The sequence below is a fragment of the Monodelphis domestica genome, chromosome 2, assembly GCF_027887165.1.
Source record: "Monodelphis domestica isolate mMonDom1 chromosome 2, mMonDom1.pri, whole genome shotgun sequence".
NCBI lineage: Eukaryota > Metazoa > Chordata > Mammalia > Didelphimorphia > Didelphidae > Monodelphis > Monodelphis domestica.
In genome coordinates, this window is record NC_077228.1 from 263179670 (window position 1) to 263192031 (window position 12362).

Consider the following 12362-nt stretch of genomic DNA (forward strand, 5'->3'; position numbering starts at 1 on the left):
TTGCTATTTCTCTTTTAAGAAAAACAAATAACCTTTAATTTTCATTTGTTTTATTTTTCCCCTTGGTAGCATTTTCTCCCTTTCAGGTTGATTATCACCTGGTCTATTTACTTTTTTTTCTTCTGTTCCATTTAAAAATATTTCTTTTATATTTTCACTTATCTTTCATTTTCTTTGATTTTTTTCTGTCTTTCTGTCATTTCCCAGATTCCTTCACTTCTTGTTTTAAAGCTAGGCAATATTACTATTACCATGCCCATATTGTGAACTAACTTTTTGTTTTTCCTTCTTTTCCCTTCTTTTCCTTTCTTTTTTAAATTTCCTGATTAATACTCTTTCCACTCTCATACTTAGGTCCAATTAGTTGATGACAGAGATGATTTGACCATATAAGAGGCAATTCTTATTATTGGGAAGAGGCTGGGGACACCCCCCTGCCTAATGTTTCAAAGCTCTTACAGGTGATATAATAATCACACTCCTGTTGAGAAATGAGCTCATATATTTTGCTTATCTATAATTTAACTCCAGTCATTGCCCTCTTGATTCATCCTGTCAGAGATGCACTATGAGAGCAGCAAGATTGAATCTTGAATCTACTCTCATTACTGACTGTCAGTCTTCCCCATAGTAGCAAGGAGACCACAGGGATTCAAGTATCTCTTTATTCCTCAAATTTGAGAAAGATATTAGAGAAGAGATTTTTCAAAGAATCTCATTATTTCTCTTCCTCTTCCCATATTTTGTTGCTATGCAGATATATTGGTATGTAATATAGGAGCTTTTCCCCTTTTCTAATATACTTTCCCCCTTTATATCACCTTTCCCTCCATAAAATAAGACTATAATGAATATATGACAATTAATATATAAACATGCATACACAATGATTTTTCTTTCCACTTTCCTAGGTTTTAAAAAATGTATCTATTTTAAAATTTTTCTCTTCAGTTTTTTGGTAGTTTTTCTGCTTCATTTTTCTTCCCTCTTCCCCTATTTCCTTCTATCTTCTTTTAAAACAATTTCTTTTTTTCACTTTCATTTTTCTCTTCCTCTTTCACAAGCATCTTTTAAAATATCTCCTGTCCACTATGCCATTTTCCTTGCCTATAACCTCTATTTGTTTCTTTACTTCTCTTTTTGATCATCATTGTATTAGTCCAACTTACCTCTTTTTTAATTTTACTGCCTTTATTCATTCTCCTTTTATTTTTCCAGTCAATCTTTTTCTTTTCCCTGATTGTGCTCTGAATGTGGCAAATGCTTTTAACAATGAATTCAATTTCAATACATTTATATTTATAATGTCACTGTTGTTTCTGTACTTGTCTTAGATACCCATACACAACTCATAAAATAAAAATAAGCTGAATTCATTGAATCTTGTCCTCTTTTCCCATATTTTAGCATTTTTCTTTTTCAATTACTCAAATTTTCTTTTTAACTATTGTTCTTTTTAGATTTATTTCTCCGCATTCCATTCCTCTTTGATTAGTTTATCTTATATTTTCTTGACTCATTTGCCGTCTCATCATTAATCTTTCTATACCACTGATTTCCTCTATCATTCTCTTTTCTTCTTTCATGTATGCAATATTGTGATCCTTTATCTTTTTAAATTCTTTTTATTGCCTATATTCAACCCACTCAAAGAGGGTATTTTATCCATCAGTTTTATTTTCTGAATATTAACTTATTTTGCATTAAATAGGTCTAATCCCCTGTTTCTTGATTTGAAATAGTTTGTTTTTAGGTTTTCTAAGCTATCTCAATAGGCTACAGCAATAAAGGGCTATTTATGCCTTTTTTTGGTCTGGCATGCCACTTATTCATTGTTTTAATTCCCATGCTACTCTTTCATAACACAGGTGATATGGAAAGGTAACAAAGGGAGAAACAGGAATCATCATATATTCTTACCCATGCCCTGACAAAGAATCATGACCACACTATTTGTTCTATTTATTTAATTAAACTCTATGTTAATTCAATGCTTTTATCATCTCTTTCATCAATTTCCTTAAAACTGAAAAATCACAACCCATAGTAGCTGCTATCATCCACTCACACATTAAGACAAAGTATTAAACAGAGACAGCATAGCTTAGAGATTAAGAAATTTGACATAAAGCCCTGAATCCCAGCCCCACGCTTTCTATGTCACTCTTGATGAATTATTCAGCCTCCAAGTGGTCTAAGCAACTTCTGACCATGCAACGGAGATGGTTGCCTCCTTCAGGGAATTTTACATCCCTATTATATTGTACTTTGTTGGAAAGATAGAGTTCTTCATTTACACCATGACCTCCAAGCCCTTGATCTGCTCCCCCCCCCAATTCTTTCCCTTTACATCAACCCTACATTAGCTACACTATCATCCCTTTATGAACTTGACCTCTTGAAGAATCAAATGAGCTCTTTCCTATTATTTCTCTTAAATTGTTTGCCCCTTATCTCTGTTCTTGCTTTACCAACCCTTTTCTCTTGGATTGTTTTCACTGCCTCTGCCTTTCTTCCTACATGCATCCTACTGAAAAAAAAAAGTTAGGAAAAAAGCGGAACTACCTTGGGTTGATTGAGCTTGGTCAATAACCTCAATTGGGCCCTCACTACTACTAGGTAATCCTTTTAAATCTCCCTAATTCATTCCCTTTCCCACTCATCATAGCAGCCTTTCCAAACCTTTTATTGCTCTTCAATCTTACCATGTCTTCCCTTCCTACTACTCACTATGCTGAGAAACTTGTTTCATATTTTACTGAAAATGTTGAAAACTGTCTCATAGCTCCTTTCCTACTTTTCATCTCGCATCACTCTTATGATTTCTGTCACCTCACCTTTTTCTCACTTAATAAAATGAGGTTACCTTTTTCCATATCATCTTCTTCAAAAATTCTTCCCTAATTGTTAGTTCTTTCTCTTAAGCCTCTATTGGCCATTTATATAATGCCTATAAAAATGCTCATATCTACCTCATGCCCCCAAATTTGTCATTCGATCCATTCCTATCATTCAGTGTCTCTCTTCCTGTTTGTTTCTAAATGTGTCTCCTTTTCTTTTCTCTCAGTCTCTTTTTAACTCCATACAATTTTGGTTCTATCCACATTAGTCAAGGAAATGTACTCTTTCTCCAAAGGTATTAACATTCTTCTAATTGCCAAAATGAATGGTCTCTTCTTCTTTTTTTTTTTTTGATGGTGAATTCAGTACAAAATTTTAATTTCAGAGCTTAACAATTATAAATGTGTGTGTACATTTAGTCAATCAAGAATCAAACCTCAGTCTAAGCTACTGCATATACACATTGAAACAAAAAAGTACAAGTCATGAAAAAAATGCTCTGAGACTTCTTTACTATAAGGAAATAATTAATGATGTTAAACTATCTTGCACACTAAACATCATAAATTGCAAAGTCAGCATTTTATATTACTGATTTTATTAACTTTTCAAAACACAACTATAGTTGAATATTACAACAAAAACAATAGCTAGTAGTGAGTGTGTAAGATGATTGTAGTCCTTCACTCATTCACTATTGCATACAAGAGCCAGCATTACAATGAAGAGTATTCACTGGCCCCCCATTAAGAGGTTTGACACTGAACACCACCTCTGGGATGATGCTCATCATCCTCATAAGCTTCCCCATTGTAATGGCGCCTTCTTTCTTGAGATGGGTCAAAGTCCACCAGTTCTACCTGATCCATTTCTTCAGTCTCCTCCACTTCCTTTTTTTCAGGCAGTAACTTTTCCAATAAAGATAGCTTATCTGATGAAAGAAAGCCATTCTCTGGGAAGTTTACCTTAAATTCAATTATGAGAATTCCTTTCTCATAAGGTCTGCAATAAATAGGCATGCCTTCATTCAGTACACATTTGATATCTCCATGTTTGACAATCTGACCAGGATGAGAAGTAATGACTATAGTTTTACTATCAAGAGTTGATATTGGTTTCTGAAAACCACACAATGCTTCAACCAACTGGATATCCAAACACACGAAAAGGTCCTTACCCCGACATGTAAATATAGGATTGTCCTTCTGATCCAAAACAATGATAATACCTCCTGGCTCAAGTCCTGGTTCCTGGTCACCTTCACTGTGGAATGTTATCTTCTGACCATCTTTCATGCCCTTGTCAATATGAACCTCCAAAATTGTTTTCTCTCTAACAATTTTCCTTCCATTACAGCTTTTACATCTATCTTTAGGGCTGATTCGTTCCCCATGCCCTTGGCATTCCATGCAAACTGATTGAATTTGCTGAACCATTCCAGGTCTTATCTGATGAATTCTTATTTGCATTCCAGTACCTCTACAATTGGGACAGCATTCTACAGCTCCTTTCTTACCACCTGTCCTTCACATTTATCACAAATTACATTCTTTTGCAAAGCCAGTTTTCTTGTTGCACCAATATATAAATCTTCTAAGGTCACCGACAACTGATGAACAACATTTTTACCTCTACGTTCCCTTTGCATTCTTCCACCTCCTCCAAAAAACATATCAAAGATATCCATTGGAGAACCAAAGCCACCACCAGAACCACCCTCTTTTATGGCTTGTTCTCCACCTTTGTCATATAAGTCTCTCTTCTTTGCATCAGAAAGCACTTCATAAGCTTGAGAAATCTGTTTGAACTTTTCACCTTCATTTGGATTCTTGTCTGGGTGATATTTCAAGGCTAGTTTTCTATATGCCTTTTTTAGTTCTTCCTGGGAGGCATTGGGTTTTACTCCCAAAACATCATAAGTTGTTTCCTTCACCATTTTCTATAGCCGGGGAGCAACACTCTCAGTAAGCCGGGTGTCGAAATGCCCACGTTCGGGGTGGGGTGAAAGGGGACCGCCCAGGAGCCGGTTGGGAGGTTGGGGGAGAGAGTGGAAGAAAGAGAAGATGGGGGGAGGGGGACGAGGTCTTGGGCGCGGAGCTCAGGCAGCAGCAGCTGCTACCCTCCGCTTCTCGCCGAGTTTTTTGGAAAGTTCCATGAATGGTCTTTTCTCAATCCTGTCCTTTATTGACTTCTCTGCAGTCTTTGACACTGTCAGTTACCTCCTGTCTTAGGTTTTCATGCTCTCTGTGGTTCTTTCCCAAGCTCTCTGCCAACTCCTTCTTAGTCTCTATTACTACATTTTTATCCAAATTATGACCAGTAATTTTGGACAGGCCACAGTGCTCTGTTCATGGACTTTATTCTCTTCTCCCTCTATATTTTCACTTTGTTGTCTCATCAGAATCTCTATTTAGTAACCATCTGCATGCTAAGGACACTCTAATCTACTTACACAAACCCTAACCTCTCTTTTGAACTATATTCTCCTGTCTCCTATTCCACTTTAATTATCTCAAATTATTTGTTCCATAGACATCTTTAAGACAACATGCCCTAAGTTGCACTCATTATTTTTACTTCCATGGCCTCTTCTATTTGTACCCTCCCTTTTACCTTTGAAGTTTCTTTTAGGTACCTAGGCAGGTCACCCAGGTATCACCCTCAACTTCTTACTCTTATGCCCCATATTCATTTGTGGCCAAATTCTTTAGATTTTCCCTTAATGTCATCAATTGCATATATACTTTCTCTTCCCTGACACCACTAACATCTTGGGGTAGGCTCTTATCATTTCATTTCTGTACTATTGCAATAGACTGCTGGTTAGTTTACTTACCTCAAATCTCTCTCTACTTCAGTCCTAATAACTCTAATTCAGTTGTCAAAGGACTCTTCCAGAGTAAACTTAATAAAGTCCTATTGCTTCTCTCACTAGAACATTTAAATCTTTTTACCACCTGCCCTATCTAACCCTTTCAATCTTTTTATACTCCACTCTCCAAATATTCTGTGGTGCAGTGACATAGGTCTTTCCCTTTCTTGAATAGGACACTCCATCTTCCATTTCTGGGAATTATCTGTTATATAGCTTGCTTGTACATTTTTTACATGATGTTTCCTATTATATTCTGAAGCTCTTAAGAGCAGGAATGATCTTTTACCTTTCTTTTTATCCCCAATGCTTAGCATAGTACCTGGAACATATTAGGCATTTGAAAATATTTGTTGACCAACAAAAGTTAAAAATTAATAACACAAGCTCTATTGTGCTAATGGCTCCTCAACATAATTAAGAATTTGAAAGACCTAAGAGAAATTATTATCACTAAAAGACTATTTCAAGTTTTCAGTAATAGTATTACAATCTGACATGATAATTTAATATAATGAACAAGGGAATGAAATGTAAATTGCATATCAAGTACCAACATATGGAGATATTTTTGTTGATCAGATTAAAATACATGTCAGAACAATATTTTTGGTCCTCAACTTTTGCAAAGCACAGTCAGAAAATAGCATAGTCATATATATATATATACATATATATATATATATTCAGTAAAATAAAACAGATAAAAATGAATAAAATCAAGCTTGTGTGGAGTTTAAGAAGTCCTCCTATTTGGTTAAGTGCTTCTATAACCACCACCCTCACCTTCCCCAAGAGAGAATTATAGTTATACATAAAAGCAATACCACTTCAAACAAACAATTGGTATTATGGAATGACTTCAAGATAGATTGCTGGAAATAAAAATCCATATGAAAGCATTCTATATAGCAAATAATTACATGACAATTGTGACCACATCATGGATAGGCACATTGAAGTGAAGAACATTTCGTATAAATGTATAGGATAATGAGCAATGTAGAAATTTTTTAAGAGAAAAAAAATTGGTAACATTTTTTCCATTACAAAACCCTATTTACAAGAGCCCTGTCTCTTGTAAAATATAGAAACTATTACAAAAGTGAATTTTTTAAAAATTAAAATCCTTCATCTGTTTTCAACTCTAAAATAAGTACATAGCTTTTAAATGAGGTAGCCAGTGAAGATAAGGTCCACTATGAGTAGAATGTAATTTTCTAAATCTAAAAGAGAAGTAAGATAATGTATTGTAAAAGTATTGCATTACTCTGCTCTTGTGGTGGCATTTGTCAAGTCACTTCAATACCCCTTAACTCATAATCCTTATTTGCAAAATGAGAGTACACAATCACTGTGGTAATATGACGTCTTAGATCTATGATTCTATGAACTATTAATATAGGACATCATAACTTCTCAATATTCTAACTGCTGGAAGAAAAAGAACCTTATTGTAATGTTTATGGAAATCATAAAACTCTATCATTTCAATTTTTAGATTTTCTGATTATTCCTTTCCTTTTAGGCTATTCTGTTAATTGTGGTATTGTTTCTACTGAATCCCTGAAGACAAATGATACTTAGTGACCTGATCTGTGGTGTGGTATTCTTCTTTCAATGTGCCATTGGTATTGTAGGGAATTTGTTGCTCTTCATGCACTATGTCTATATTACCTTCAGAAAGCCTCAAGAGAAGAAACTTTTGGACTTCATTATTGCTCATTTGAGTTTGACCAATATAGTCACACTTTGTACCAGAGGAATCCCAGAAATTATATTTTGTTTTGGGATGAGAAATTTTTTTGATACTTGGGGGACTAAGATTGTCATGTACATTTACAGAGTTTCTCGTGGACTTTCTGTATGCACAACAAGTCTTCTGAGTATATTCCAAGCCATCATTATCAGTCCACACAACTCTGTGTGGGCATGGATCAAAGTCAGAGTTTTCAGATATATATTACATTACTTTTTCTTTTTCTGGGTCACCAATGCATTGATTTATATCTCATCCATTCAAAGCACTGAAGCAGTCACAAATGACAATATATCTACCTATCGTTACATTTCTCATCTTTTTGTAGTTCCATCAAGAAATAGTCATAAGGTCACAGTTAAACTTATGCTTAGTATTTTTATTCATGACATTATTTTTCACTTTCTTATGGGTTTGTCCAGTACCCACATGGTGTTTCTCCTTTATAGACATAGCAAGCAAGTACAGTACATTCATAGAAATCATCATTCCCCTAGATCTTTGCCTCAGGTCAGTGTTACAATGACCATCCTTTTGCTTGTGAGCTGTTTTGTTTTATTCTACTGGCTTAACAATTGTATCTCCTTATACTTAAGTTTTACAATTGTAAAACATGTTGACTTGGACACCATTTCATCCTTTTTTGGTTTATGTTACCCTGCCCTCTGTCCCTTAATACTGATTACCAGAGAAAATCGTTTCCCAAAGCTTAATTTTATGCCCGGGAAGTCAAGAAGATCTCACAAGGATTTTATGGATGAATTAGTTAAACCATGAATTGAATCTTCTCCCAATGCCTCAATGAGTTTCAGTGTTCTTGTCCTAGAAATTATGTTATAGTTCATGAACATAGTACTTTGTAAAACATCCTTTGAAAGAATTTTTCATCTTATAACTGAATTTGAATTAAATTTTCTTTCTCTTTCACCCCTCAGTATGAGAATGAGCAACAGAAAGAGTCAGATCTTTCTTCATATACTCATACTAGCTAACTTTTGTCTTGGGTAATGTCACCCTTATTAATAAACTGTGTATTCCTTTTGTGTAAAATGAAAGAGAAGATGCAGATATGTAGAGATTAAAGCCTAATCTAACCTAACTCTGACCATGTGGTTGTCCACATGACTGGCTGACTCAGTCATGGTGCTGCACTGTTTCCATGAGATCACAGAGACATTTTATAATAGGAGATGGAGACCTTCTAAGTGGTATAATCCACAGCAATATGATGTCTAGGATGTTGTTCCTTCAAGGACAGTTTTCTGCTTAGGTAGTAAGGGTTGAATTTTGTCAGACAACAGAAACCATAAAAAAAAGTGAGTGAACCTGTACCAAAAAGGACATTTAGGGAGAAATGGAAAAATGAAAATAGAAAAGGTGTGGGGTAATAACAAACTGCATAATAAGATGTTAAAATATTTTTGCCCTCTGAAAATTATTCTACACTCTCTGTATGATTTAGAAATAACATAGATACTGTTTAGAAGAGGAAACTTAAAATAGATAAATTAGAACCTTTAATTCTGTGAGTAATATAGGGATAAGGGATAAAATAAGTGTCATGTTCATTCATTACAGAATTAAAACTGAAGAGTAGACAAAAGATGTGAAAAATAGCCAACTAAAAATAAATAAGTCCTTTTTAGAAAAAATGTACAGGAAATTTTAAAAAATGAACAAAATGAGAGCAAGCAGAAATTTTAAAATCTGAGAGAAAAGAAGAGGGTAAGAAATAACTAATTAAAAGAAAAATAAAAATTAATTAATAAATTCAACAATATAACCATACAAGGGGAAAGTATGAGAAACAGTATGAGAAACAGGAGGGTGGATCCTGAGATAGAGAGGAAGAAAGCCTGTAACAATAGTTGCCTGAAGATAAAGCAAAATTTCCTTAATAAATAACTTATTTTCTTTACAAGAGAAAGAGGAACAAAAAGTTCTAACTCAGAGAAAAACACAATATTTGAAACAAATAGAGAAAATATAAACTTTGCTCTCACAAATTTAAATGTGCATAAATTCAACACTTTCAGTAAAATGAAAACATGACACTGAAAGAGAAAACAGTCCCAGGATCTGCTTCTTTTCTCCATTACAAGTAATGCTTGTTCATGGTTTGAGATAGATGCTGTTTATCACTGAAATGAAATCTCTATTCATTACACTGTTTTTAAAATGAATGTATATTGCATAGTTTGTCAAAGTCTTTATCTACATGTATTCATATAATCATTGTTTCTGTTTTAGTTATTTATATAGTCAGTTATGCTGATAGTTTTCTTAATATTGAACTGTTTTCCTGGTATAAAACCTACTTTGTCATAGCATATGATTCTTGTGATGTTTTGCTGTAATTTCCTTGCTAGTATTTTATTCAAGATTTTCATATCAATATTCATTAGGGAGACCTATCTATAAATTTTTTCTCCTTTTTTCTCTTCAGAGTTTAGATATTAGCACCATATTTGTTCTATAAAAGGCATTTGGGAGAATTCTTTCTTAACCTATTTTCCCAAATAGTTTAAAAAGTATCGGAGTTAATTGTTTTCTAATCCTGGGGTTTTTCTTAGGGAATTCATTGAGGATTTATTCATTTTTTTAAAAAGATGGGGTTGTTTAAATATTCCATTTTCTATTCTATTAATCTGGGTAATTTATATTTCTCCACATATTTATCAATTTAGCTTAGACTGTCAGATTCATTTGCATATAGTTGGACAAAGTGATTCTATTTTATTGTTTTTTTCCCCATAAAAGCAACTATTTTTTTAGTTCAATATTTTCTTAATTTCAATTATATTAATCTCTTCTTTGGTTTTCAGAATTTCCAATTGGGTTTTTTATTTAATTGGTGATGTTTAATTTGTTCTTTTACTAGTTATTTTTTAATTGTGTACTCAATTCATTGTTCTATTCTTTCTCTTTTTTGTTGGTGGAAGCATTTAGAAATATACATTTTCTCCCAAGTACCTCTTTGGCTGCATCCCATAGATTTTAGTATGTCATCTCCTCATTGTCATCCTCTTTAATTAAATTATTGATTACCTTTATAATTTGTACTTCAAACCATTCATTCTTTAGGATAGGATGATTTAATTCATTAATTTTTGTTTTTATTTCTTCTGCACTTTGTTGGTTCCTTTTATCAGAAAAGAATTTCTTTTCTTATTTCTTTTAACTAAATCAATCTTTATTTTTGCTTTTTATGAGATCATGATTGCTACTCATGCTTGTTTTACATTAGCTGAAACATAATAAATTGTATACTAGCTAGTTTCTTAATTTTAATCTTTGTGTAGCTCCCTGCTCTGTGTTTGTTGTATAGTATTATTGGGTTCTGGCTTTTAGTCTACTCTGCTATCCTATTCTGCATTATGGGTGAGTCCATCCTATTTATATTTAAAGTTATGATCACTAACTATGAAGTCCTCTCCTTTTTATTTTCCCTCATTTATCCTTCTCTCTCTCTCTTCTTTCAGACTTATACTATTCACAGATGTTTTGCTTCTGACCACCATCTACCCCAATTCATCCTCTGTCTTGTCCATACCTACTGAATCTTATTCTGCCCCCATTCCTCCTAGTTCTCTGTAGGGTAAAATAAGTTTCTCTAAGTGACTGAATGTGTATGTTACTCCTACTTTGAAACAAATGCAATGAAGGTAAGGTTCATTCTCTGCCCTCTAATCCCCTATCTTCTTCTCCACCATGTTGACTCTTAGGCACTTCTTTATATAAGATCATTTACCCCCCTTCTCTCTCTCCTTTTTACTTCTCTCATTGTGTTTCTCTTTCTCTTCCATTACTTGTTTTTGGATATTATTCCATCATATTTGACTTGGTACCTTCCTTCTATGTATATTCTTTCTTTCCTAATAAAGTTACTTAGTATCTTAAGTCTCAGGTTTTTAAGTACCCTTAATATCTCTAGTATCTAGATGGATTCAATATCTTAATTATCACATTTCCATGCAAGGATGTAATCAATTTAACATTATTGAGTCCATTAAGTTTTCACTTTTCTGTTTATCTTTTCTTCAGTGTTGAATTTGATCATTGAATTTTCTTTTTCAACTCTAGCCTTTTGATAAGAAATGTCTGTAAGTTCTCTATTTAATTAAATATCAACTTTCCCCCCTCAAACAATTATGCTGAGCTTCACAGGGTATGTGATTTTTGTTTGTAGTCCTAGATCATTTGCCTTTTGTAAAATCCCAATTTATGTTTCCCAGTCTTTTAATATAGAAGTTCCTGAATCCTGACTATGGCTATACCATACAAGGATTGTTTCCTTCTGTCTGTTGGCAGTACTTTTTCCTTGCCCTGTGAAAGAGAGAATGAAAGAAAGAAGGATATTTGCAAAGGAGGCTAAAGGCAAGTTTGCAGAGAGGATCTGACCACATGCATGAAACTGAGAGACCCTATTCTAGAATCTGGGACTTCTTAAAATTGGGCACCTAGAAACTATTGGGATCCATTGTTCCTGTCCTTCCAGGGGAGCAGAGAAGTAGCTTCCTGTTGGTTGTTCTGTCTAAGTCTGAGGGGGTTTGACTTCTCTATTCTCTGAGAGCTAGAAGTGTTTTGCTTTCCAGCTATCTGGAGATCCTGAGATCTGGTCCATGTAAAGATTAAAATTTGGGGGGGAAACTGAAGGCAGGTAGAAATTAGTTTCTCTCTGCAAGGAGTATTATTTTTATGAGGTTTATTAAAGGTCAAGGGTTAAAGAAAATACAAGCAAGAGAAGCACATCATGAGACGCATCTGTTTGCCAGCGGAGACAGGAAGAGAAGAGACCCCACCTACAGCGAAGACCCTTTAAATCATAATTTGCTCTCGGCCCAGGTGAGAATTCAGTGAGATTACAAAGCATTCTGAGGAAGTGGAGCA

General features: G+C 34.0%; 1 protein-coding gene and 1 pseudogene across 1 annotated transcript; one reads left to right on the forward strand and one right to left on the reverse strand.

The window, feature by feature from the left end:
- Window positions 1-3422: 3422 nt before the first annotated feature.
- LOC100019567 (dnaJ homolog subfamily A member 1-like) lies at window positions 3423-4891 on the reverse strand (annotated as a pseudogene).
- Window positions 4892-7289: 2398 nt separating this feature from the next.
- On the forward strand, window positions 7290-8249 carry LOC130456999 (vomeronasal type-1 receptor 3-like). The gene has a single exon (XM_056814839.1). It carries the CDS (start codon window positions 7290-7292, stop codon window positions 8247-8249), a length of 960 nt encoding a protein of 319 aa, XP_056670817.1.
- Window positions 8250-12362: the final 4113 nt, after the last annotated feature.